This window comes from Vulpes vulpes, chromosome 12 (assembly GCF_048418805.1).
Source record: "Vulpes vulpes isolate BD-2025 chromosome 12, VulVul3, whole genome shotgun sequence".
Lineage (NCBI taxonomy): Eukaryota > Metazoa > Chordata > Mammalia > Carnivora > Canidae > Vulpes > Vulpes vulpes.
In genome coordinates, this window is record NC_132791.1 from 157841978 (window position 1) to 157869371 (window position 27394).

The 27394-nt window shown below is 56.8% G+C and overlaps 2 protein-coding genes across 2 annotated transcripts; both read right to left on the bottom strand.

Annotated features, from left to right (window-relative positions):
• On the bottom strand, window positions 1-4782 carry C1QTNF12 (C1q and TNF related 12). Its single transcript, XM_026006902.2, has 8 exons — window positions 4280-4782; window positions 1941-2057; window positions 1750-1861; window positions 1506-1657; window positions 948-1056; window positions 654-744; window positions 386-464; window positions 1-195 (listed from the first exon to the last, which is right to left on the bottom strand). The coding sequence occupies exons 1-8, from the start codon at window positions 4445-4447 to the stop codon at window positions 97-99; spliced, it is 927 nt and encodes a 308-aa protein (XP_025862687.1). The 5' UTR covers window positions 4448-4782; the 3' UTR covers window positions 1-96.
• A 2102-nt stretch (window positions 4783-6884) lies between these two features.
• On the bottom strand, window positions 6885-22338 carry UBE2J2 (ubiquitin conjugating enzyme E2 J2). The gene is made up of 7 exons (XM_026007095.2): window positions 22008-22338; window positions 17740-17870; window positions 15192-15232; window positions 10079-10181; window positions 9862-10000; window positions 9448-9528; window positions 6885-8921 (listed from the first exon to the last, which is right to left on the bottom strand). Exons 2-7 carry the CDS (start codon window positions 17868-17870, stop codon window positions 8637-8639), a joined length of 780 nt encoding a protein of 259 aa, XP_025862880.1. The 5' UTR covers window positions 22008-22338; the 3' UTR covers window positions 6885-8636.
• Between the last annotated feature and the right edge of the window lie 5056 nt (window positions 22339-27394).

Here is a 27394-nt window from a genome sequence, read left to right on the forward strand (position 1 = left end):
GGGGGGCTGAGAGCTCTTTATTGCTGTGAGCATAGGTTTAACAGTCAACAGTGGGGACAGGAGGGCCAGTCACACTTCCAGCCCCTGGCATGGACCTCACGTGCCCAGGAGAAGGCCAGAGAAGCTGGAGCCACTCTGGATGGTGAGGCTTGTCCCGGAGCCATTGTCCACAAAGACGGAGGCATACTGTCCGGCCTGTAGACACCCCACATTGGACATCACCACCCACAGTCCCACCTGCCCAGGGGGCAGCATCTGGACGAATGAAGCTCGAGCCCCACCAGGCAGCAGCCACCCCCAGGGTCTATCCACTCTGCACTGGGCAGTGCAGGCCCGAGACTCCAGTCCTAGGAGCCCTGCTCAGCAACCCAGCCCATGGCCTCACCTGAAGCTGCAGCAGCCCCTCCACATGCAGGGTGAAGACCCTGGCACGGCTCTCCAGGCCTGAGATGGCCACCAGGGACCTGGAGACAGTGCCCCAGGGTAGGGGTGAGGGTACCGCTGCCTGTGAGGCCAGGACCCCACCAGGTTCACGGGCAGCTCTGTGTTTGGAGTAGCCCCTTCCCTGTCTACAGGTGGGACAGTCAAGCCTTGGGCACCACCCCTGCAGCCCCCATAGCATCAAGGATGCCCCCAAGGAAGACAAGACTCACGCGTGTCGATGACAGAGGGACTCGATGCAGACGAGCACCCGTACTGTGTCCCGAGCCTGCAGTCGCACCCTGCCCTGCATCTCCCTGTGGTCTGTGGAGACAGGCCTAGCCTGCAGCAGTCCCCAGGGAGCACAGAGCAGAGGGGGCAGGGGCCAGGCCCTGGGGCACACCACCAAGTACAGGCCCAGGAGCAGCTGAAGGCTATGAGCAGGTGGGCCCCAAGTAATCCCCCTCAGTGGGAGGTGGGGAGGGGGCAGGAGGCCCCTCTGCAAGGGGACCCAGGCCCCCACTCACCCACATGCAGGCTGGCGGAAAACTGGAAGATGGCAGTCATCGGAGCTGTGAACCGGCCGGAGGCCAGGCTCAAGCCAGACCCCCGCAGGAAGGTGCCCTGGGCAGCGGGCTGGAGGGATAGCAGGTGAACAGCCGGCTACAGGGCCTGGGCCCTCATCTCGCACATCCACCCTGGGGGAGGCGCCTGTGACCAACAGCCGCCACCCCAAGCAGACCCCAGGTGGGCATGACAAGGGCAGAGGGTCACGGGCTCCTGGCCCTAAGGGATGGATGAACCCTCCAGAGCCCTCACCAGAGAGGGCATCCTGGCTCCTGAGCACCTTGCACCCCATCTATATTTGTGGCACACAGGACCCTCTAACCCTGACCCAGATGACCTCCCCCAGGTGCCCCCTGTGTGTCTGTGCTGGGTGGCCACCCAGGCCAGCTGTGAACCCTGCCCAGCAGTGGGGAGCCTACTCAGCACCTTGCCCCACTCCCACTTCCCCTGCTGGCAGGTGAGGAGGGCCTCCAGCAGACGCCCCCAGGACACCAGGGCTCGCCCCCACGCCCACTCACGGCCTGGAAGCCATGCAGTTCTACCAGCGTCTTCTCCTCCACCACCATGGGGCCCTTCAGTGCACAATGGAAGGCCTCTGCCACCAGCCGCCGACCTGTCCCCTCGGGCAGCAATGGGCCCAACAGCCCCAAGAACCGGCGCTCGGTAGCCTCTGGTGGGGGAAAGGGTGAGGACAGCATCTTGGGACCAGGGTGGAATCACCCCCAAGGCCTAGGCGGCAAGAGTCTGGGACAGGGGTCTCACCTTTCAGCATCTCCTGAAACTCTCGCAGCAGGGCCTCCTGGGTGACTGCGGCCCCGGGAGGTCCTGGGGGCCCTGGGGGCCCAGGGGGCCCGGGGGGTCCAGAGAGACCTCGCTGGAGGGAGGCAGGAGGAAGTGAGGGCCCCAGTGGGACCACAGCTACCCCTACCCTGGGTGCAGACCCTGGGGCTCACCGACTTCTGGTCCCGGCCCCGGCACCGTTTCTTTGAGGCCACGTCATCTGGCCGCCGGACGAAGTTCAGCCATGTCATGTGTGCATCTGAGAACTCAGACCCCAGGGCCTTGGGTGGCTGCAGGGACAGGGGACAGGGCTAGTGTGCTGGCTACTGGGCCCCGATGAGCCCTGCCCTACTGCCCTCAGCGGAGAGTGGGAAACCTCAGGGCCCAGGCAGGACTTAGAACACTCACAAGAAACATGGCAACAGGGCACTGCAGGCTACCCCTGGGGACCAAGACCAGGACACACAGGGCAAGGGCTTAGGTCCTTTGTGGAAGCCAGGACCTGCCATCCAAGGACCTTGGTTTGGGTTCTGTATTGGAGCGACCATGTGCCCTCCCACCGCGCTGAGTTCCCGAGCAGACAGGCACACCCATGCACACCGGGGGCAACCCCGCAAGTCCCAACAGGGGCCTGCCCTGGCTGGGGGCGCAGTAAAGAGCAGAAGCAAGTTTCCTGGGAGGCTTCTCAAGAGCCTCAGAGACACCCAAGCCGGGGAGAGGAGAGACCCAGGCCTGGCTTTGTGCTGGGCATCAGGTGTGAGAGCTGGCAGCCTTGGCCCTCCCGCCAGCCCTGCTCCTCAGGCTCGGACCCAGGCCGCAGGGAGGGCTCCTGGCTGGGAGGGGCAGAGCAAGCTGCCCAATACCATGTCCTCCGCCACCCTTCAATCACCCTCTCCTCGGCCCAGTTTCTGCCTAGAGCTGGCAGGACAGGCAGGAGCACCCTAAACCCCAAAGTCAAAGGAGAACCTCACCCTAAGGAAGGGGGTATGGGCTGGGGACAATCTGCCTGTCTCTGAGGAAGGCTGCAGGCCAGGCTCCCACAGGACACTCACAAAACGGCTGAGAGAGCCACCAGCACGGCCGCCCTCAGAGAGCTGTCCCGGCATGGTGGGCTGAGAGGCCCCGACTCAGGGGTCCAGCCTGGCAGTTAGCCCTCAATCCCTCCTACAGTACGAGCCAGGTTCCTAGGACGGCCGGGGCTTCCCAGTATACCCCCAGACAGGCCTCTATCCCCGGGTGGGGTGTGGGAGGGGCAGGCAGGGGGGGTGCCTCCCAACCCTGATCTGGGCCCCACCCAGAGAGGAGAGAGAAGCCAAGAACGTTTGAATATCCCGGCTCCTCACATATCTGATACCTGCCTGCCCCCCTGCCTGCCATCCACCCCAGCCACGAATGAGGACCACAGGAGCCTTGACAGACAAGTCCATTAGTGGTCTAGGAGTCAAGGGCCACAGGTGCAAGGGCAGGTGGGAGATGAGCCCACAGCTAGCAGGAAGAACAGGGCTCCTGGTGTCGGGGCACATGTTCAATGTCACCCCTCGCCCCCCCACCCCACGGACACCAGGGGTCCCAGTGTCTGGAGCACATGTCACAGTGCAGTCCCCGGGCCCCCCTTCCCCCGCATGAAACCACTCCTGGAATAGAGATTTGCCTGCTTGTCCCCAGACTAACCGATGCCTGCCCCCAGAAGCTGCTAGTAGCCCACTTGGCTCTGGCTGGCCCAAAGACTCCCTCTCCTCAGCCTGCCCATCTGGAAAATGGGGCCTCAGGCTCCAACGGGCGCGTGGGCTGAGAGCAGCCAGGCTGGCCGCCGCAGAGACGCCCTTAGGAGGCGGGAGGCCAGGATCAAAGGCGCGAGGGCCTAGGGGGTGGGGGACCTGCCTCAGCATCCGCCTCTCCCTTTCCAGGCCTCGGCTCCCAGGTGGGCAGCTGCACGAAGCCACCAGGCCTGTGCTGCTGGGGTTGGCTCCAAGACCCACTCTGGAGAGACTTGGCCCGAGAGGGTGGAGGGGAACCCAGGGGCAGACTGAGGCCAGAGACCATCTGGGGTGCTCACTACACAGTGGCAGTCAGGGCAAGGACCTCCAGGAAGCACAGAGTCCAGGCTAACCTCGGCCTCTCAGGCCACTCAAGTTGAGGGGTACCTGGATCCCCAACAAGGGTCTAGAGCTCCCCCCACCCATTCCTGAATTAGCAGCTACACGGAATGGCAGCAGGCTGCTAGAAGCATGTAGGACCTGGAGCTTCAGAGGGTTCAGTGCAGCCCCTCTGGGAAGGCCTCCTTCCCCCTCCCCTTCCCCTAGCTAGGGGTGTGGGGGGCACCCAGTGGCTGCTCCAAGAGCAGCTGCTGCAAATCCTGTCCAAAGCCCCACTCCACCAAGACAGGATGGAGAGACCTGGAGAGCCAGACAGGGCAGAGACTGCAAGTAGGGGGACAGCTGAGAACCAGGGGCCCCCTGAAGCCTACAAGTGCATGCACACCCGTACCCACATGCAACCAGCCCGCACGTACCTTGGGGGAGCCCAGCAGACCCTCGTGGTTGGATGTGGTGGCGATGGGCTCAGTGCGCTGGCTGGGCTGCCGTGGCCTCTTGGGCTCCCGCCGTGCCCCAACACCCCCAAAGAGCATAAGCTGCAGCCAGAGGAGGGCCACGACAGCGGCTGTGCAAACCCAGTGCATGGCGCCTAGTGGCTCCAGACCTTGGTGGCGGCTCAGTGCTGTGAGGAGGGACACCCAGGTGTGCTCATGGGGGCGTTAGTGCAGCCGGCACTCAAAGCCCACATGCGGGGACACGGGCCCAGGGGACGCCTGGCTTCCCCCGCTGCATGTGCAGGCAGGGTGAACACCACGATGGGCAGACGACACGGGACACAGCAGGTGAAGACGTGCTCCTGCTCCAGAGGGCCAGAGGGCCAGAGGGCCAGGGCGGCTGCCGCCGCCTCCCCTCACACGCAGTGCCCTGGCTGCCCGAGCGCGCGCTGCCAGATAAACCCTCCCCTCCTCCCCAAAGCTCCAAGGGGGAGGGCTCATGCTCTGCTGATCTGCCAGCCTGGGGGCGTGGGCCAGCGGGCGGGGGGGGGGGGGGGGGGGGGGGGGGGGGGGGGGCGCGTGGACGGGGTGTCAGGCTGCTTCAGGGGCTGCACCTCCCCCAGACACTCCCTACTTCCCCAGGAGGGTCATCTCACCCTGGAAACTGTTAAGGTGAATTCACTCCACCCGTCTCCCAGCTAAGCTCCTGGCACCTCACATCCAACCCCTTCAGGGTGGTGGCCCAGGCAGCCCAAGGGTAGTGACAAATTCCCATGGGACCAACAGCTCCAGCTGCCCTTCCTATGTATGACCTACCTCACTCGGGGTCCCTCCCTCTGACACAGGTCCCCCCGACACCCCCCCCCAGGCCCTGGTGATGCCTAGAGGCCAATTCAGACCCAGCTCCTGAGAAAGGCAGGACCCAGGAAGCAGAACAGCTGACCTACTGGTCTCCCAGCCTTGCCCTGGCCTAGGTGACCCTGGGCACTGGCTCTCCACTAGGGGCAAACATGGCTACCCAGGGGAAGGACTGACCCTGTAGAAAGGAATGGTGGGTGGCCTGGCCAAAGTTGCTGGAGTCCTCCTCTCCCCTTTTCTTGGGACACAAAAGCAACGCTGGGGAGTGCCCTCACCCAGCCAGGCCTCTTGGCTTCCTGCTATCCTGAGCCAGCAGGGGAAAGGGAGAGGAGTCCCCAGGCCTTGGCAATCTGGAGCTCAGCACAAGGGTGAGCCCTGCCTGGGTAGCTGTTTCCAGCCAGAGGAGAGGGAGCACAAGATTCCCCCCAGCTGGACCTGAGAAACAGTGGGCGGGTCCCAGGAAGAGTTAGGGCATTCCTTAACCACCTCCACACTGCAGGCAACAGGATGGCCGGGGCCAGCTCAAGCCAACAAAGCCTGGCAGACTCATTGGCCACATGGCAGGGGCCCAAGTGGGCCCACAGCTGCCCCTCGGCAGATGAGACTTGGAATGGCCAAGGCTAGCCCCCGTGGGAGCCACTGCTCGCAGTCTAGCCTAGAGGAAGGCAGAGCACACTGGTCCTGGTGGCAGTGTAAGGGTCCCCTGGGCACTCTTCAATTTCTAGATGTCTGCTAGGAATGATAAAAGCAGACCCCAGCCCCAGACCACATCCACAGTTGGCAAGTAGAGGCAGAGCTGCCCCACAGACAAGCCTGGTGGGAAGATGTGAGGAGCATGTCTCCAGGGTCAGGGAGAGGTGGTCACCTCACAGGCCAGTGATGGTGAACCCTGCACTTGCTGTTGAAGCCTTGGCCCTTCTGGGTGTCCAGCTGGTAAGCCAGCTCTCAACGCCTGGGTCGTGAAGGGGGCCACTATGCAGAGGACCCACTTTTGCCCTGCCTGCCTGGAAGCCTAAATATGACCTGCACACCCAAACCCTGCTCCCACCCCAGCCACCTGGACAATAAGCAGGAAGCAGGAGCCAGTCCCCTGGCCCATTGGTTCCTGAGTCTCAGTCTATGCTTTGCAGGGGATGCTGCCCTCCAGGGCTCAGGGTCAGTGGCCCCTCCCCAACATCCCATGGGTCCTCCTGGGGCCCAGCACCCCCGTGAGCACAGGAGCTGCTTGGAAACCACCAAGGAGACCCTGTTCTCCAGTGCTCCCCGCCCTGCTGTTGCAGATACCAACTGGCCCTGAGGAGGGTTCAAGGCAGCGGCCGGTCCTCCATACCCACAGCCACAACCCAGGGCATCATTCCCACAGCAGCCTGCCCCCGTGATGCCCCGGGCACAGAGGGGGCCACTGCAGGCTCAGACCCAGACCACACAGCTGCATTTGCACCTTCAGGTCTCAGACTTGAGCCTGGGGAAGCTTCGTGGGGCAGAAATGCTGTGGAGGCCCTTGGCAAAGACCATGTCCCATGCCTCCAGGACCGCTTCTCCTGGGTCCATGCAGCATCAGTTTCAGCAGGGGCCTGCATTCAGGGGTTCACCTGGGCCAACTACTGGGGCACACATGTTCCACGGGTGGTGGCCTGAGGAGGCCCAACTGCCCTCCACCAGGAACCCCTCCAGGGACAGCAGTGGGGACATCATGGGGTCAGACGTACAGACCCAAACGACAAGCTCATTTAACTTTTCACTTTTATTTATTTTAAGCAATCTCTACACCCAACGTGGGGCTCAAACCCACAACCACGAGATGAAGAGTCGCCTGCTCTTCCAACTGGGCCAGCCAGGCACCCCAAGGTCATCTTTTACCTCGGGTCACTTCAGATAGCACGCCACCTTGGACACTGGGTGAATGCTCTGTACAGCACGGATCTATTTCTACCGCTGACAAAGAGTTTTTAATAGTTGAGATTTCACATACGGCGAGAAAACCCACATTAAGTAAAATATTTGCTAAGTAATCTGCCTCTTGAAAACCACAGGAAACACTAAGTGTTTGGGTCAGATACCAGCTGTGGACTGAGGCAAGGCCTGGACCAGCACGGCAGCGTGGCACTGCCCCAGGGCCCACAGCTCATCATGAGGCGCCTCCACACTGCACAGCTAGCCTGTCAACCGCCTGAGACGGACGTGGGTTTCCAACAGAGACAAAGCACAGCATTCAGGAACAAAGATATAATGGAAGATGTTGTTCACAAGAGTGAGTTAAATACACACAGTGGTAAATTATAGAGCAATTTTAAATAAACTGATCAAAAACCAAAGAATGTCGAAGACATACAAGTGCATGGCTGCACTTGAAGCCCTATAGCCCTGGAGTGAGATCAGAGCACCTCAGCCTGGGACTCACACACACACCACTTTCAAATGATGTGCAAGTGAAATCATCAAACAGGGGCCTGATGGGAGCCGTATCCAGCCCACCGGCCCGTCACTTCCTGTGATGCCCGAGCCGTGTGCGGTCTTCTAGGGAAGAGCCCATGCCGGACATGGATGGATCAGCTGTGAAAAGGAACGTGTGTGAGCCCATCTACAGGGTGAACCACAGATCTGGACCAAGGGTGAGGGAGCCCCGAGGTGCACAGAACCTGCCTGTCAGGTGCTGACCCCCCACAGGGCTGCTGGGACCTTCCTGTGGGCATGAAGGGCATCCGCCTACAGCATCTGGGAAGCCAGAGGTGGCAGTGGGGGACCCAGCCTGGCAGGGCTGTGGAGGGAAGTAGGGGGAGGGAAAACCACCTCAGGATCACACAGGACAGGGTGGCTCTTCAGGGGAAGGGTGCCACCTTGTGGCCAGCCAGCAAGCAGATGCTGAACTTCAACCTCAGCAAAATGAAGAACCCACGTTCCTAGGAGGGACCGCTTCTTCCCAAGTGGACACAAGCACATTTCAAATGCTGAGGCTGAACACCACATCTCCTGGACCCCGCCTGTGTCTGTCCTTGGCCCGCTTTGGGGCCCCATGGCAGGCCCCCTGTCCCTGCCAGCTGGGTGCAGCTCTGGGAACTGCCCCTGCCTGGTGAGCCAGGGCTCCAGTGGACCAAGAATGCACGCAGAATATGTGATAATCGAGTTTTGTATTTGTAAGTGACCAAATCTAATAAAATGAAAAACAGGTTTACTAAAACAGGTCCAAAAGACGATACAGGAGATAAGCTATAAAACCAAAGCGTGAAGCCCCTCCTCGACACCCAAGTTCCATGGTCCCCAACAGACCCCAGAGCGAGGTCAGGGAGCTGAGGATCTTGCATCTCCTCTAAATCCAAATTACACACTTTGGTTTTGTTTTCCTTTTCAAGGTTTTTAAAAAGCTAACCCCAGGAGTCAGGCAGGTCCACCCTGCGCTCGGCGGCACGTCCAGCCAGCCCATGGCAAGCTTGGGCCCAGTGTCCCTCGTTTTTGATCACTTCTGCTGGCCACGGCATATGGCTCACTCCTGCGCTATGCTTCTCAGCACATACTTGACCGTGTAGGCAAAGGCTGCAAACCCAACTATAACAAACAAGTTCGCCAGGGCGCCGCCCAGGAGTCCGTGGTGCCGGTTGGCCTGCTGGAGCCCTGCAAGGTGCGGCCCAGCCCCTGGTGCATGCCCATTGAGGAGCTGAAGCCCATTCTGACCATGGTGTGTTTCCCCATCTGGAACCACATCTGGTAAGGGGAGAGCCTGGGGTCGGCTACTGAGTTCGTCTTGGGCTTTCTGTTTTTGTTTGATTTCCTAAAATAAAAACAAAGAAACAGGGATTGGTCTAAACTAACAAGTTGCTTCAGGACTAGGAAGAGTCCCAAGATCCACCAGGAGCATGTGCTCAATCCCAATAGCCACTCTCAGAGGTGGGGACTGCTGCTTGTACAGAGACTTGTCACAATCACCAAACCTGCACCTCCCCGGCCCTTGACAGAGTGGGCCCAAGAGACATGGGATCACCATGGCCTGCACCTTAGGGCAGCCCCCTGGCCCCAGACCAAGAGCAGGGTCCATGCCAGCCCCCCATGGCATGCAGTCCACCTGAGGCGCTCCAGGCCCTGACATCCAAGTCCTCCCAGGCCCTGAGCACCTTGAGGAGGGGCCTAGGCTGCCCACACCAGTCAGCCCCACACACATGCATGTGGACACAAGTGCACTCTGTGCTGAGCATCTGCAGCACAGGGACACACAAAAGCACCGTCTTCTCTCTGGAAGATTTGAATCTGAAAGTGCTTCCAACAAGGAGGAAGCAAGACTGCTCGCTTCTATTCCTTACCTCCACGACTTCAGGGAATAATTCACAAAAGACTTTGTCTTTCAAATTAAATGCTAAACTTTGTGCAGCCAGTTGTCTTTTCTAAGAAAAAAGAGAATAGAAATATCAGCCCAAAAACTAATTTCAATTCTTCTGAATCCTAAAGACTATTTTATCCTCAAAAGCTGCTACCCTATCATTGAGAGCACTCAATAAGCTTTCTCTTCACAACAAACTAATTTAGTCTTATTAAGGCTTATCTTACCAGTACCATCAATTAATAACATTAGACTTGATTCCTCCTTAAACACTGGGGAAATAAAAACCAGTTCACAAGGACTGCCTGCCCCTCCCAAGACCCCAGAGGAAGCTCGGCCAGCTCTTCCCACTGCTGAAAGGAACTGCCAACATGCAACCATGCTCTCCAGCCCTCACCGTGAAGTCTGACGTCTCTATGCTGCCCAGGGTGGGGCCTTTCTCCACCATGAAGCTAAGGAGCCCAGTCAGGATGGTGGAGACAGACCAGGCAGGGTTCCACGTGTCTGGATGGAAATCCGTAATGGAAAGACACAGCCTGAAAAACAGGGACCCACTCAATATAGCACACCCCCAGCCTGACCACACTCACACTTGAGAAGCAGAAATGCCTTACCTCGTATTGCACTTAAATCTTCCATTGGGCGTTATCATATAAATACTAGGAGGTTTAAAAGGAAATTCTCTGGGAAAAACTAGTTTTCCGTGGTAATAGCCACCTGTATCAAAACAGAGAAAGAGCCTTGTTACAGTCCAAAGCACAACTCCTGTAGGGGCAAATCCCTCGCGCTCAGCCCCATTCCAACCTCCAGGCTAGCGTCCCACCCCACATGTTCTCCCCTATCTCTGTGCCCACCTGCTGGCCACCAGGAACACAAGAGTCTTGCTGAAGGTCTCACTGGGGGCTCATGACCACAAATTAGGAGTGGCCCTTGCCCTGCATGACTAATGCTCAACCAACCTGTGCCCTCTCACTGAGAGTAGAACATCAGAAGAGAAGCTGCACCAGGCCCCTTGCTGGCCCCCTCCTGCCCTCCTCTGCAGCATGTCAGCTGAGGTCACCCCTCTTCAGACCCGCTCTCTCCTGCACTACTCATTTCTTCTCCTCCAGCAAACTGCATCCAGCAGCTAGCAAAACTGCTGTCATTTCTCCCACTTTAAATAAACCAAAAAACAAAACTCTGACTGCCACTCCCACCAACTCCTGACAGTTGCTCACTCTCCTTTATGGAACATCCCTGGAGAATCTTGTCCAAGTCTGCCCTGACAAGCTCTTCCTCCCACCCTGGTCCTCAACCCTGACATTGACATCAGCAGACCTCCCCACTGTGGCATTCCTGGCCCTGTCTCCTTGAGCCCCACCCTGGCATGGTGCCATCCCCATCTACCCCCCTAAGTGCTGGCCACTGACTGGCTCCTCCGGTGCTCCCCCTGACCACTCCCACTTCTGGGTTCTCACAGCCTCCCGTGACACGGGGGTACAACCCACGGACGGACCAAGAGAGAACACTGCCCAGATAGGTCCAAGACAGAATTTCACTTATTTCAAACAGCAACTCCACCCTCTTAGCCATTCAGACTAAAATCTGGGAGGCCTCATTGCCACCCCAGCTCCCTGGCAGTCTCCACCACCATTTCACACCTAACTCCATCAGCAAATCCTGTTGGCCGCACCTTCAACACTTTGGGAGACCTTGCTAATCTCACGGCGTTCACTCCTACCCGCTCACCTCCCACTCCTGCTGGCCTGAACCTACCTGAAGCCTCACACCCTCCTCTCAGGGCTGCACTGGGAGCCTGCTGGATATGCAGACCTTTGGGCCCACCGCAGGCAGGCTAAGTGGAACACACACTGACAGGATACCCAGCGACATGTGCATATGCATGACTGCTCAGTGAGGCTTCACGAGCTGCCTTGACCTCCACCTGGGCTCCCTGCTGTCCCCTGCACCCTGGGTGTGGTCCCACCTCAAGAATTGGGACACACTAGTCCCAAAGCACCACACATCTCTGCTCCAATGCCACTCTTGGGTAGGAGCACCCCACCACCTCATATGGGCTTCCCACCAGACCCCTGGCCACCTCACATGGGTACTATATTCTACCCCAAGCTCTGCCCGTAGTGGAGGGATGACATGAGCTAGTAGTGTCCCTTGTAAGGCCAACCCAAACAGGCAGACAAGTCCATCAGTGAGTAACTAACACTATAAATGATTCTTGGGGCACACTCACTCAAAATCACAAGAAAACCCAAATTGGAAAATAATCAAGCGATACAAACAGGTGCTCTCCCCAAGAGGAAGCAGGAACAGCCAAAGTGCACTTGAACCAGTTGGCTCAGTACTACATAGGAAATGGCTGCCATGTGTAGCTCAGTGGAGGGTAGTGGAAGGCAGACACGGCCTCATTGCCTGAGTGTGAACCTGCAGGCTCCTGAGGAAACCTGCCAGGAAAAGGGAATTCTCAATACTTGCACTGACCCAGCAACTCTACCTCTTGTCATCTACTGGAAGAATGTGAGGTGAAAACCTCCCAGCGAGGGAAGGGCTCTGTGCAGGAGCCAAGCACAGGCAACCACACAGGGAGCAAACACCTCTCAGTGCAAACTGGAGAAGCAAGCACTCCTCCCCATTTAGGTGAGGACCTTCAAGGGGAGATGATGAATTCTGGGAGGATCTGTACTAGATGGGCCAGGAAGGCACATCCTAAAAGGTGAAGAGGCAAGGCAGGGGACCTGAGAGGATGGAGCCTCACCCAGAGGTCAAGTCCTCAGGGAGCACAGGGAAGCATGTCTCCCATGGCAACAACTCCTACATCCTTCCTTCCAAGTGTCCACAGAACAACGAGCACAGCCTTGGTAAAGCCCTAGGCAGAGAAACTAGAGAGCACTGTGGCCCTGGAAGGAGGCCAGGGAGAACAGCGCCCAGCATGATGCTGCATGTCAGTGCCGCACTTCCTCCACTGAACTGCTTTTGCAAATAAGGGAGTGGGGGTGGGGGGAGGCCTCCATTGGCCACAGCTGTGCTGGACTGTTCCTGGTTCTCTACTCTGTTCCACTGACCTGCATTCCCGCATTCCCTCCTGTCTGCTCACTGAAGCTACATAAGTCTTAAAATCAGGCAGAGAGACTCCTCCTACTTTATTCTTGTTTTAACTATTCTAGATTCTCTTCCCTTCCGTGTAAGTTTTAGAACAAAAATCTTAGAATAGGGATCCCTGGGTGGCACAACGGTTTGGCGCCTGCCTTTGGCCCAGGGCGCGATCCCAGAGACCCGGGATCGAATCCCACATAGGGCTCCCGGTGCATGGAGCCTGCTTCTCCCTCTGCCTGTGTCTCTGCCCCCGCCCCCCCCCCCTCTCTCTGTGACTATCGTAAATAAATACAAATTAAAAAAAATTTTTAAAAATCTTAGAATAAGTTTGTGTATGTCTACAAAAAAAAAAAAAAAAACCTTTGTTAGGACTTTGACAGAATTGTGTAAAATCTATAGATCAACAAAGGGAGAATCTTTAGCAACACTTGTACTAGCAGGAAACTATTTCTGAGCTGTTAGGATCCGTGTGCCTGGAGCAGACCAGGAGTAACCTGGCTATGGAGTCCAGAGCAAAGACAGGGTCAGTGGACAACCAATGCGGAGTCAACCAGACATGCACAGGTAGAGGAGCCATGAGAGACTGAGAAGGAAGAGTCAGAACATCCAGAAGTCAGGGGAGCACCAAGTGAGGAGGAAGCCAGAGTCAACACTATCCAGGTCCACAGAGCCCCAGACACTGAGGTCTGAGATCTGCCCCTTGGATCCCTCTAGACCCGAATGAAAGTGGTCAGCAGAAGGCAAGGCTGAAGGCTGCAGAGTGGAGGAGGGGATGGGCAGAGACGAAGGGGAAGGATTAGGTACTGAGGTGGGCAGTGAGGGGAGGAGAGGCAGAGGAAGGGAAAGAGGAAGAGAGAAGGAGCAGCAGCAGCAGCAGGAAAAGTTGTGTATCTGAAGGGAATCTTGAGGCAGCCTGAGGACCAGAACCAGCAGAGAAATTGAGTACCAGACACAAGGAAGCATTATGACAGCATTAGGTCTGGAAAGAGGGCATGGTGCCTCTTTCTGCAAAGTCAGGAGACCCCATGCAGGCAGGGTGTGGGCGAATGGGGGTCTCCTGCACCCCCAGCCCTGCACACCTTCACTCCAGGCCTGCCCTCTCCTCTCCCAGCTAACTGCACCCTGTCTAGGTTCATTTCCCACAGCAACAAGCCTGGTTACAAAGTTAATAAATGTTCACTACTTATTTGGAAAATACTAAAACTACAAAAAATAAACTTAAAAATCAGGCACAGGATATCCCTGGGTGGCTCAGTGGTTTAGCCTTCCGCCCAGGGCATGATGCTGGAGTCCCGGGATCAAGTCCCACATCAGGTTTCCTGCATGGAGCCTGCTTCTCCCTCTGCCTGTGTGTCTCTGCCCCTCTCTCTCTGTGTCTCTCATGAATGAATAAATAAAATCTTTAAAAGAAAAAGAAAAAAAAAAAAACAGCACAATGCCCCTTGTGAGAGAGAACACGTAGTCTTAACAAGCATTTTAACATGATCTGTACAGACGGCCCTGAAGCCTGTTTTTTCTTTTTTAATTTTTATTTATTTATGATAGTCACAGAGAGAGAGAGAGAGAGAGAGAGAGAGAGAGAGAGGCAGAGACACAGGCAGAGGGAGAAGCAGGCTCCATGCACCGGGAGCCCGACGTGGGATTTGATCCCGGGTCTCCAGGATCGCGCCCTCGGCCAAAGGCAGGTGCTAAACCGCTGTGCCACCCAGGGATCCCTGAAGCCCGTTTTCTGATGTATTTCTAGGAAGCCCACTTCAAGACCATGAAGCCCACGCCATGGCTGGGCATTAGAGTCCCCAACATAATACTAACATACCCACCCTAAGACAGGCTTCTGCATCTGTTTCCCCACAACAGGGACTCCTGCACCCAAGAAGAGTTCTCAGAAAGCTAGTGACACATATGCCAAATGTTCTCCAGCAGTTGGACAGTTTTCCAGTGAAATCTTACGCAAAACCCCCATGTCAAGGTAGATGTCACCCGAAGTGAGGACTGCCCACCTGGCCACAGCTCTGCCCTGGGCCTGCCCTGCCATGGCTCATCTCCCAACCTGGCCTACACCCTGAAGCTGGCATCAGGCTCCCTGAGGACCTCCGACTCGTTGATCTAATCCCAGGTCTACTTTGTAAGACACCAGAGGACCCTGGGTGGCATCACCAGATCAGCCTCAGCAGCAGTTAGGAGAGCAGAGGTGCCAGCTGACCCAGAGCAGATCCTGCATCCTCCCTAAGCCTCAGTACCCCATCCATAAAGGGGCCCACCACTTAGCTCAGAGGGCTCAGCAGAGTGAGTACCCAATAAACACATCTTTTCTCTGACAATACTCATGTTGATCTGAACAAACCCTAGGAGAAACTGGCCGCACTGTACTGCTCACCAGGCCTGTCTTCCAGCTCTGATCCCACTGAAGTCAGTAGCTGGGTCAACTCTGAGGTTCCAGAGAGCCCCTGAAGACAACACAATGGTAACACCAAACACTTCTAGGATTTGGAGAAACACCAGGATGGATTCCAAGGAAGTCCAACCTCACTGATGCACATCCCAAATAGAGCATAATTCACAAATACAAAGGGCTTGATGGGAGAGGTATATTCAGATAGCAAATAGCCCCTTGTTCCTCTCAAATCAAAGACTTACCTTCATAAGGGGTCATCTCTGGGCCTCGGACCACATAGTGCCTGAGGGAGAGAAGAAAATCAGCTGGCTCTGGGGATGGCAAATTCTCCAAATTCTGAGTCACTTCAAGGCTGGGGTTGGTAGGATCCAGCCAAAACTAGACATTCACAAACATTCAGTAGGTGAACTTGTACTGCAGATGGTTTAGTCACTTTGTAACAGAATCTTAGAAACTGTTTCTCCCAGTTTTCCCACAAAGTACTTTTGTGTCCAAGATGCAAGAAACAAATCCTCTCTAACCACTGCAGTCACCTGAAAAATTTTTGATGTTAATTTCACATACTTTCTTGAAGTGTACTTGGAAACTTGCATTCTTCATTCAGTATGCCCAAACATCATGAAGTAGGCAAAGCAGGGAGCAGCTGGTGACAGGAGGGGGGCTCTGTGTCCCCCCAGTCTGTCAAGGTTCTGGGAGAGCCAGGCATGACCTCAGAGCAGCTATCCTCCAGCAGGAGGAACAGGGACAGCCCATGACCATCACTGAAGTCCTCACACACAGCCCAAGCCCAGGTGGGGCCCACATGCCCCAGACAAAAAGCAGCACCCAGACACCATTCTCCCGTGCAAATCAAGAGGTTCAGCTCTATGTCAAGAAGTGTTTGGACTTAAGGATTTTCAAACAAAACAGAAAAGCACAAAAGAGAAAGTAGAACCAACCAGAAATGCAAGACCAGACACTAACCCCTCTTCCCACAAACACCATTTTAATGCTGTGGACCATATACCACCTATCTGCTAGCTGATACATTTTACTCCAAAAACACTGCCATCCCATGTTGGCCAACGGGGAACAACTCTCAGAGCTAACCAAGTACATGACACACCCAAGAACATGGCCTTAATTTGTCACAGCTCCCAATTCCAGTGCCCAACTTGAGAACACTGCAAAGGGGCAGTGAGAGAGTACAGAGAGCCCAGCAGCCTGAGCACCAGAGCAAGGGATGGGCACCAGTGACTCAGAGGCCATCCACAGCCTGGCAGAAGAGCTCGTCCAGGCCTGACGTGGCTGTCCTTAGCCAGTTCTGGGGAGAGGGTCTCACCACCCCAACAGAGCCTAAATTCTTGGTGCTAAAAATAGGATTCATGCTGAAAGGAAGCCTACCTTCCTCCTGGGAGTCTGGAACACTGGGAGGTGCCAGGCAGAGGTGCCTATATGACCTGCTCCCACTGGAAATCCCACACCCTAGGTCTCTAACAGGCTTCCCTGGTGGACAGTACCTTACTTTTGTTGTCACCAAGTCCTGTGAGTGCCCATGGGGATGGGAAGCTTGTGCCTGGTATCCTAGGGACCCTGCCCCCAGTGCCTTTTCCATTTGCTGATCTTGCTGTTTTTACACTGTACTAAAAAGGTTTATTTAGCAGCAGATCCTCCTTGTGAATGACTAAACCTGGGGACCTGAACTCATGGGTAGGGAGAGGCTCCCCAGACAATGAGGATATCCCTGCATCTGCCAATCCTGTGTGTGGGGCCATGCTTGGTTTTCGTTGCTTGGGGGCAGGGAGAGTTCTGCTGTAACACTAAAGCCTCCTGCATACAAGGCCCACCTCACTTGCCATGGCTCTAAGCTGAGGGAGGTGGATCCAGAATCCTTGCACACCTGTCCAATCTGAAAAGTATTTCTTTGTAACTCAATTAAATCCATGTTCTCTGGATTTAAAAAATTAAAAATTAAAAAAATTAAAAACTTAAAAAAAAAAATGGTTTTCTTTTTTTAGACGTAGACTCCACACCCAATTTGGGGCTTGAAGTCATGACCCTAAGATCCAGACCTGAGCTAAGATCAAGAGTCACTTAACCAACTGAGCCACTCAGGCACCCCTAAAACACACTTTTTAAGATCAAAACACAAAATACCTTTCAAAGAGAAAATGCTTATTACCATTTCAGCCCTATGCTTTACTTCCCCCAAAATCACCAACAAATCTCATAATGGCAGCATTTCTGTAGAAGCACATAGCCTACTAAGACCACACTTGAACACAGCCAAAGAATCACTACAAAATAAGTATCTGTGAGGTACAGAACCTGTCATGTCAGCCCAAGGGCTGCCCAGGCTACTGTCAGGTGCTGAAGTATTAGGACCGCTGACCCTCTGTCACAAACTCTCCAAGGCAGGAGAAACTACTTCACAGCACCAAGAGGCAAAGAGCAAGAGGAGAGTCTAGAAATGCAGTGTCCCCATCAACAACTGTGAGACCTCCAAACCCCAGAGCCTCGCCTATGGATCCCACAGACCCAGCATCCCACCCCCACCCCAAAGGTATTCTCCATCACTCTCTCTCTCCAGCCCCCACATGCAGGAGTTAAGGAAGACCCCATCATGGCCCAGGCTGACAGCCATTATGAACACAACCAGGGCATATCTGTAGGAATCAGTGTACTGGCATCTGGAAAAGGTTTAACACACCTTTCCCAATGCCAGGATGGGAACACCAAGGCTACCCAACCAAGCCAGCAGAGAAACCAGGTGACAGTCAGTGTGGGGTGAATGGCAGTGCAGAGCCTTACCATTCAAGAATATTGGAAGGGAGGGGCTCAGCACAGATATAAGGTACCGGGTCCTTCTTAATTCGGAGATAGTCCTGTTTCAGCCGCTGGGTTGCTGTTGTTGGAGCTCTTTTATTGCTGTTGCTGCTCATCTATGAAAAACAAACATTTCTGTTTACAAAGAAACGAAAGACATGCCACTGCTTCCCTCACCCACAGATGGCTTGAGCAGTCCCACAACTTCTGCTTTCATTTCTGCAGCCCATCATCATGCACGGTTAATCCCAGCCACCCAGAACCCAGGCCTGCAGGTTGTCCTGACTTGCCCACCCACTCAGACGCCTGCAGGACTTGCAGATTCTCCTTTTCCGTCTGCCCTGCCACAACCTTCACTTATGTAATATCAGATGCAAAGATTAAACACACACACACACACACACACACACAAAGCCTCACTCTTGTCCTCAAAGAACCTAAATGGAGAGAAAAACCTAATTTAAAGGGTTCTAAGTAGAGGTCTGCAGAAGCCAGCCTGGACCAGTGCTCCTGGGTGACTGGGGATCTCTCTACAACTCTGTGCAAACAAAACGTCTATACCACGGAAATTAAGATGCACCCCAAACCAACCGCCACCAAAAGCCTATTGTTAAACATTTTCCAACACATCTACCACTGGTCAAAAGTAGATAGGAGGTACAGAGTAGCAGAGACAAGGTCTCTCTCTGAGACTGGAGAGAGGAGACGCTCAGAAGTCTGACACACATGCTGGGAAGAGGGAAAAGGAGTACCCTCCACACAGAAGGAGCTGCATCATGGGTCCAGGAAAGAGCACTGGGCCAGTGTGTAAGGGGTCACAGCACAGTAAGCAGAGATTGACAAGGCTGGTCAGGGAGGCAAGGCCAGGCAGTCAGGCAGCGCAGCAAAAAGTTTTTAGGCCCAAGCCTTACAGGAGATCAGATTTTCTGTTAGATCACTTGGACATGGGGCACCTAGGGGGTTCACTGACTAAGCGTCTAACCTTCAGCTCAGTTCATGATCCCAGGGTCCTGAGATCAAGCCCCAGGTCAGACTCCCTGCTCAGCGGGGAGTCTGCTTCTTCCTCTCCCTCTGCAACCCCTGCCAACCACTCATGCATGCACGTTCACCCATGCTTTCTCAAATAAATTAACAAATAAAAATCTTTTTTTAAAAGGGAAGAAAAAAGATCACTTGGACAGTTCAGCGAAGGTCAAGTGGGAGATGAGATGGCACAGGAGGACAGCACTGAAGGCTAAGGACCAGGAGCGAGGTCACAGCCTCACTCAGGAGGAGGAACGTGGCCTGGCTCAGGGGGCCCTGGGACACTTCAGCTATGCTCAGAGGCAGAGGGGAGGGATGGTGAGAGAGAATATAGAGCGCCCCACCCTCACAGACATCAGAACAGCTCCAACTCGAACTGCTACATAAACTGAAGTTTCCCATAAGATGGCAAGGCAAAAAAGTTCTGCTGCTAAAAATAAAGTGTGAAAGTCACTGGTCTAAAATATGATAGAGACAGAGGACACGTAGGGGTACGCAGGAATGGAAAGGAGAAAGGAGCTTCCAGGCTACAGTGGTGGCAGATTGGAGCCATACCTGTCCTGCTCTCCTCCATGCTACTGACGCTGCCACTCAGAGATCTTAGCCCATCTTGCCACAGCACTGGACATCAGGGGTCAGGACCTCCACCCTGACCTCTGGCCTGCACAAACCTGAAGTGACTCCACCCCCACCTCCCACCATGATGCCTGCCCCTCCTCATCTCCACCTCAGAGCCTCTGCGTGCTCATTTCCTTAGCAACAGCCACAGCTCCCTCTGCTCCATCAGGTCAGAGGTCTGTGGACTCCTGTCCTCAGAACACTAAACCCTTAAATGACAACCAGGACTCAGCATGCTTACTCTACACCCCAGGGCCTGCAGAGCAGTCCTCTGCACACCACTGCCCAGCGCACTTCTTTGGGGCCCCTAAGTTTCAGAGCCTCTGTTCCCCTCCTCCTCCTGTTCCCACTCCACTTACCCTAATGCAGGGTCTCACTACTTCTCCCATTAACCATCACAACAGCCTTCCAACTGGCCTCCTAGTTTCTAGTCTCGCCCCATTTCTGTCCATCCTGTATACTTCAGTCAGATTAACTTTTTCCACCCACAGTTCTGATCACAGCATTTCAAGATTCCCCCATAACCAAGCAAATAAACTTCAACACCTCCCCCTGCCTCTAAGCCCTCGACACAGGAGTCCCAGCTAGTCCTCCTAGTTCCCAACTCTCAAAACCCCTCCTTAACCTAACCATACAGCTGCTTCTCAACCTGGTTTCTACAGGCAGAAAAATCACTTAGGCCTTTTCTGGCCCAACTCAAAAGTGAAGTCCCTCAAAAGCCTCCCTGATTTCCCTAGTCAAATGCCTCCACCAGCCTCCTTGCAATCCAGCTCCACACCACGCAGGTGCCTGCCAGGCCCCAGCAGAGATGCTGGTGAACTCACAGCAGGAACAGGCTGCGAACAGCCTGAGAAAGAAGTGCTTTCCCGCACAGTACTGCCCCCAAGCTCCTGGCCAAGCCAAGTGGGCCAGGTGGCTCACCGGGGAACAATACCTAATAACAAACACAGCAACAACCCAAAAGCAGAACCACTACACCAGACTTGTTTAGTTTCTTTTAAATGGTCACCGTGAGGTTAACGCTCTGCCATATGTAAAACAATTCAGTGAATAATTCAAATACCACTATGTTTGCACAGGCTGCATGCTTAATGAAGGTTACTGGACAGCTGCACAAAACTAAAGGGATCCTGCCTGGTCAGTCACAAACTTCTCTCTCCTTCTTACTCCCAAAGGCATGATCTTTAAAATCACATTCATGATCAACTACTCAGTTCATAAAAAAGAAAGGGCTCCCCACCCACCCCTCCTTTGCCTCACTCAGGGCCCCACGGCCTCTCCAGTCCACAGCATCTACACACACTATGAAGCAGGTCTCAAGTTCCTGCAAATCCCCACAGACAGGGCACATAGAGTAGAAGTCTGAAAGAAATAGAGTGCAGACATTTAAGACAAACAGCATGAATAACCAATTTTCACATACAGAAACTGAAAGAAAATAGCCTGAACCAACATCCCAGGGCAAGAGCCCCTTCAGCTTCCCATCGACACACTTGTCATGGGTCCAGCATCCATTCACCCTGCTCCTTTTCTCTCCACACATCTCTCCTTCTCCATGTAAGTGTAACTCAGTGACAGTGTGGCAAGAGACCTTGGCCTGACCAGTCACCAGGGCATGTGACACACCCAAGCCCTCGACTTTCACGGAAGTTTCTCCTTTCTCCACCAGGATTGCTTCACAGGCTGGACAGACTCCCGGGGGCTGATGGAGGCGTCCCCATCATCATTGGTGCACCTGCCTGAGCAGGGAGCTGCCACAGAGGTCAACACCTCCAAACAGTGCCGATGACCAACTGCAAGTCCTAGGCACCATGATCCGACCCTGCCTGACGGACACCACCGGTTTTTCAACGAGGCCTCTTTCTACCAAAGCTAGACTACACCAAGTTCCCCTCATTGGGAATGGACAGAGCAGCCCGCTCCCCTGCCGGGGGAGTTCCTGTGCACCTACTAGCGCTACTCCCCCCAGGCTGCGGCACTGCCTCTCTACCAGCTATGCCAGGCCTGAAAGAGGCCGGGGACCACAGAGGTATTAAAGACAGACCAGCTAGTGGTACCGGCTGGGAAAAGAGCTAGAAGTGCACATGTGGCCGGACGTGGAGAGGGTGCAAGCGCCATCAGTGCTGGAGCGCGGCCCGGGGCCGCGGGGGCCACCGACTGCGGCTTCCCACCCCGACCACCTGAATCTTCTCTCGGCTGTTGGCCCAAGAGGCCTCGCCCCGGGCACACACACACCTGCCGGGATTCAGGGAACGAGCCGCCGGGCCTGAGGCGGCGGCGGGCTCAGGAGCAGCGCCCCCCCCCACCCCTGACTCCGAGGACATTTACACACCAAGATCTACGCCGGCTCGTCCTGGAGGTGCCCGCAAGCGCGCCACTAGCCCGAGGCCTCTCCGCAGGAGCCCCAGCCGCGGGGCCAACCTCACCCCCACGCTGGCCGGAGGAGCACCCCGGCCCGGAGCCCCGGGCGCCCCGCCGTAACCGACCTCCGGTTCCGCGCACGGAGGCTCCAGGCCAGGGCCGCTCGAGCGGCGGGTCGGGCGGAGACGAGCCTGGCAGCGGCCCCGTGCCCTCCGCGCGAACCGGCTCTGGCGGGGCGGGCGCGCGCTCACCTCTCCCCGTCGCCGCGCGTGGGCCGCCGCCGCGCTCAGGCTCGCCGTGGTCGAGGCCGGAGCAGGGAAGGAAGAGCCTCACCGCGCCGGGACCGAGGCCACCGCACCACTGCAGCGCCGCCACCGCCTCAGCTTGCAAGATGGCCGTTCCCCGGGCGGGGGAGGCTGAGCCCCGCTTCCGATTCCGGTGCGCCGCGCTCGGGGGCGGCCGCTCTAGCCGGCCGGGCGGACGTCGCCTGCGTCTCGCTGCCACCTCCTACCCCTCTCGGCCGGAATCCCCCGGGCGTGCGCACTGGCCGGCAGCTCCGTAGGGCGGGGCCCGAGGGCGGACGGTCTGCGCGTGCGCGCTGACGGCAGCTCCGCTGGGGGTGCGGGGCGGGGTTGGACCCCTGGGCGGTCGGGTGACGTGGTGAGCGGGCGCTGACCCATCCTTCCGACGTCAAGTGGGCGGCCCCGGGGACTATCAGCGGGAGCGGGATCCCGGAGCCCTCCCCACGAAGGAGGTTCGTCAGGGCCCGTCCCAGCCCGGCAAAGGGTGACCCCCGAAGTGCCGGGTGAGCCGCCTGAGTTCACGGGTACCCCGACTCTCGCACCGGCCACCTTCCAAAGAATGGGGCCAATCTGGCCAGGGGCACCCAGTCCTGTGCCCCCTTAACAGAAGAGCGCCCGAGGAACTAGCGTCCCCTGGGCCCCTAAGGGTCATGTCTGGCCACCAGGGAGGCGTGAGGTTGGGGAGCCCGGCCAGCACCTGTACCAGGTGGGGTCTGCCGGGCAAGCCTGTCCAGCCCCTGCCCGTGGGGAGAGCCAGCCTCATAAAGATAGTTCCAGGTTCCCCAGCTGAATTTTCCACCCAGCCCATGAATAGGGTCATTATGCAACAGTGGACACTGCACTGAGGCTTGTTTCTGCTCCCACGGTCCCCTCCCTGGCCTAGGGGAGGGGGAGGCAGAACTGGCCACCGGGCCATGGAGCATGCCTGAAGTGGGCAGGTGGGGATGCCGCTCCAAGGGCCAGCCACAAAAGGACCCTGATTGCAGAGGCCTGGAGCTGGTCCTCTCCACCTCCTCAAGTCGGCCATGGGGAAAGGTTTGGAGGGACATGAGGATGGCACACAGGAGGTAGGAAAGTTGGTGTCTGAATGCAGGGTGGGGTGGGTGGCTGAGCAGGCCAGCATACTTACTGCCTACAGCCCTCCCTGGAGAGAAGATCCAAGACAGGGCCGAGTGGAGGCTGGGAAGTCTCTCTTAGGTGGTGTCAGGGGAAATGCTGTGTATCAACTAGGAGGCGGGTGGTGGTCATCAGCCTGGACATATCTGGAGAGGCCATTGCTATGCTGTACTACATGGCATATCCATGGGATAGAGCTGGGGTTCCAAACCCTTCACCATGCCTAACTGCCTCTGGGCATGGGCCACGAGCCAACCAGGTGACGCATCACACTACAGTTGACAGTGGACACCAAGCACCGGCAGGTCCAGCCATGGCCGCTGGCAGAGGGCAAGCACCATGCTTACCCTTGAGTCTGGCCCACCCAGGGAATCTCAGGCAGGATCTAAGCAGCTGCAGACCTGACCCCAGGCCCTGGGCAGAACCTGGAAGGCATGCCCCTCATCCATTAGTCTGCAGCCAGGCAAGTCAGCTCATGGCAATCCGGCCTGCTTCCGCCTTCTACCCCATCACCCAGCCCTGGCCTTCCTTCCTCCTGGGGAGCCTGGCGGTTTCCAGAGCTCAGCCTCGCGCTGCCATATTCAGCATAGCCTTCACCCCTCCACCTCCTCCAGGGGTTCTCCTAGCCCCACGCGGGGCAGACCCAGCTGTTTTTAGCACACAGAAAGTTACATAAGGGAGGCCACAGCAGGGCACCTGGGGTTCAAGCACAGGTGTGTCTGGCACACGCCCACACACACCTGCAGAGTACAGGCAGTGACAGTGCGGGGCTGGGGCCTCAGACAGGTAGAGGCCCTCTCCTGCCTCAGTTTGTCCCAGTGTAAAATGGGGGTGCCAACTTAATGTGGGAGCATCTTGATGGGAAGGCTCAGCTCAGAACTCCTCGGCATAAGCCCCCAACCTCCTGATCACCAAGCACCCCCAAGTCACACCTAAGGGCGAAGGTGCCCGAGACAGATGTGGCCTGCAGGTCCTGTGAAGACCCTCACCCTACAGCTCTACATATGCTGCCTTCCGGGCCAGCCCTCCGACCATAGAGCTGATGGCCTCAGCAGTTGAGACAGGGGTAGGCAACTAGGCTGGTGGCAAATGACAACGAGACCTTCTTAAATCCCAAAGCCATCCTTTTGGAGCAGAAGCTGGAGCCAGCCCTTCCTACCAGACTTCCAACCCCTGCCGCTTCTGCCAATGGCCAAACTGCAGGAAGATGAAGGCTGTATTCGCTCCTGAGCATCTTGAGTGAGAGCCTATGGCTCTGTGTCAGAAGAGCTGCCAGGAAACCAAGAGGGTTAGAATCAAGAAAACATCCCCTACCAGTTGCTGTTACCCGCCCCCTCCCTGAGCACAACTTTAAGGCCTCGGTCACATCTGACCAGGAGAGCCGCTTGGCTGGGGCTCAAGAGAGGGTACCAGAGAGCCAGCCTAGAGGTGACCAGGCAAGAAGTGTGCACACACCCCAGCCCTTCCAGTGGGAGACAGCTGGCCAGACCCTGAGCCCCACCCACCCCCACCTGGCAGGAGGGACCTCAGGGAGGTCTCCTCTGTGCTGCTGAAGCCCCTGCTTAACCCTGTGGTCAGTGTTTGGGGGAGTGGGGAGGCTCTACGTTTCTCCTGGAAGCAGATAGGCCAACCCCCAGGCCCAGGGAGGGTGACCCCCACCTGCCCGTGCCTACCAGGAATCCAGCACATGTGCAGAGCCTGTGGGCTGTCACACCACAATCCCCTAGGACCAACTCTAAGCTGCCCCCGAGGGTAGGGCCACCCACAGGTAGACAGGCTGTGCTTGGGGTCCCCATGAAGCCCCAGCACCAACAGTCCCAGGTCAGCCCTAGCCTGGAAGGGGATGCCTCGACACTCTAGGCCCAGCCGCAGGGAAGTCCCAACTGGGGTTGTACTCAGGAGGTGGGGGCTAGACATCCTACTGTCCTTCTGGAGAGAGGGTGGATGACATGGGACCACCCACCTGTCCCTTCCCTGAGGCATCCTCACACTCCTTCAGTACAGCTACTGAGGTGTGACCACATGGGCCTGTCCTGTGCCAGGAGCTGGAGTCACCCTGTCCTGCTCCAGCCTGCATTCCTGCTCCTCCCCGGGCCAGTGAGGCCTGGAGAGGCAGGAGAAGGGATGTCCCAGGAAGGGAGGAGGGGGCTGCCAGCCTCACTACCCCTGGATGCAGTCACTGTATCCTGGTGAGGCAGCCAGAGATCTCTCTGCCCTCCCTGAGGTGGACTCTGGGGTGACCTCCTCCCTTCCACTGGCTGCTGGCCCTTTGGCAGTCCTCCAGGTGTCTCCCCAGGAGGAGGGAGGGAAGGTTTGTGCTTGCTGCCTGGATGAGCTCTGACATGAGTCCCTCAGGCACAGGTCATCATCACAGGGGAGCCTCTGCCCCTGCCCCTCTGCCTGCAGGGCTCCCTCCCCCACAGGAAAGTGGTGTCTCCTGTTCCCTACAAGCAGCCCTGGGCTGGCAGGAACTCTGGCCAGACTTGAGCTCCCCAAGGCAGGAGTCCCTGGGACCCTCCTTCCTGGCTGCTCACTTCTTCAACCTCCTGAGCTGGGAGCCACAGTTCCTTCCTGTTCTAATGCCCCAGAGCACTCGGGCCCCTCTGCTGCTAAGAGGCCTCCCCTAGGCCAGTGTGCCCCCACCCCCTCGATAATGTAGCCTATCCCACAAAGGAAAATTGTTCCGTGGCAGAGGGCCTGAGACACCCCCAGACCTGTGCTGAGTCTGGAGGCTCTGAGGGAGGACTTGGGGAGGGGGTATCTATCGTGCTGATCCCAGCTGGTCCCACTTCTGAGCCTTGAGCAGGAAGAGGAAACTGAGGCCCATTTTGTACTTGAGGAAATGGGCTCTGAGAGGTGGATTGATTTGGGCAAGATCACAGAGTCAGTGACAAAGCTGTGATTCGCATCCACACCCTGGTGAGTCTAGGGCCTGCTCTTCCCCAGGGATGACTTCCTTCTCCCAGACATCACCAGTGGCCATCTGCCTCCTTCCAAAGCCCCAAGGCTGATTACCTCACCCTCTCCCCGCCCAGAGCCAAGGTCCTACCAGCAGGGCCTATTGGGAGTGAGGCTCCCTCCATCATCCCAGTCCAGGCCCTCAGCACTGATTTGGGGTGGGGTGTCAGAACCTAGAGCCTGCCCTGCGGGTGCAGGGGGGCCTGAGCCACACCCCAGACCTGGGACCAGGCTGAGGGTCTGGTCATTTGGGATGGGGAGTCCTCTGAGTCGTGCTGAGTCTGGGGTGTACAGATTGTCCTGCCTTCAGCACACCCTCCAGCCTCACACAACCACACTGAGGTCAAAGATTTCAACCCCAGGACAGGGTGATCTGGACCTTGAGTGTGTATGTGGCCAAGACACATGGTATGTCCTCTTCGTAGATGCCGTGTCGTCTTATTCTGCAGTGTTATCAGTGGGAACAGTGAGCTGTGTGCCACAGGGCACCAGGTGCCATCTCCACACCCAGGCCCTGGGTTGTTCCCACAATTAGAGCCAGTCCCAGGGGCTGGGTGGCTGGCCTGGGACACCTGGGTTCCAGGAGTGGCACCCCTGCCCACCATCCCTTGGTCACAGACACCTGTGGTCAGTGCTGGCAGCGCCCCCCAGAAAGGGATGTCTCACTCCCTGGCCTATCAGGAGTAGAGCAGGCAGAAAGATGAGGGTCCAGGGCCAGGCCAGGTCTGCTGGGAGCTGGAAGACCAGGTGTCTGACCCTAGGGAGATCCAAGCTTCAGGAGTTGGGGGGGATGGGAGGGTCTGCTCAGAGAGAGGTGAGTCAGGCAATGGGTCTCAGCCAGTAAAAGCCTCTCCTGTCCCTCTAGAAACCAAGAACCCCTCATGCCCAGGTCTTGCTTCTGGGGCTCTGGGCAAGAAAGGCTCACCCGCTCACCCAGGGGAAGGACCCCCAGCCCTGCCCCTGTGGCTTCCCCTTCCAGGTCTGGAGAGGGTGTGTCTACCCCTGTGGCCTGGCCCCTCCCGCCTCCCCCACACCCCAGCCAGCCTGGTACAAATAGGAGGCAGCCTGGCCAGTGTTGGGCCACATCCCACTTTGTCTTGTCACCCACTAGAGCTGTCGTCATGGAGGCCAGCCACCGTGGGACAATGAAGGCTGCAGCTTCAAGGTATCCGAGGGCACCTGTCATGGGCTCCCCTTCCCATGCTGGGGGGCAGGGAGGGGCATCCTCGGGGTCTCTTGGTCACACAGGCCTGCTGACTGAG

Excerpts from the sequence above, each read along its gene's own strand:
- C1QTNF12 (XM_026006902.2), bottom strand. The coding sequence starts at position 4,447 with ATGCACTGGGTTTGCACAGCCGCTGTCGTGGCCCTCCTCTGGCTGCAG. Across the intron at positions 1,658-1,749 it reads GTTTCAGGAGATGCTGAAAG|AGGCTACCGAGCGCCGGTTC; the intron begins GTGAGACCCCTG and ends TTCCCCCACCAG. Across the intron at positions 745-947 it reads TTCCGCCAGCCTGCATGTGG|ACCACAGGGAGATGCAGGGC; the intron begins GTGAGTGGGGGC and ends CTGTCTCCACAG.
- UBE2J2 (XM_026007095.2), bottom strand. The coding sequence starts at position 17,870 with ATGAGCAGCAACAGCAATAAAAGAGCTCCAACAACAGCAACCCAGCGG. Across the intron at positions 9,529-9,861 it reads TAGAGACGTCAGACTTCACG|AAAAGACAACTGGCTGCACA; the intron begins GTGAGGGCTGGA and ends CTTTTTTCTTAG. Across the intron at positions 8,922-9,447 it reads TATTCCCTGAAGTCGTGGAG|GAAATCAAACAAAAACAGAA; the intron begins GTAAGGAATAGA and ends TTTTTATTTTAG.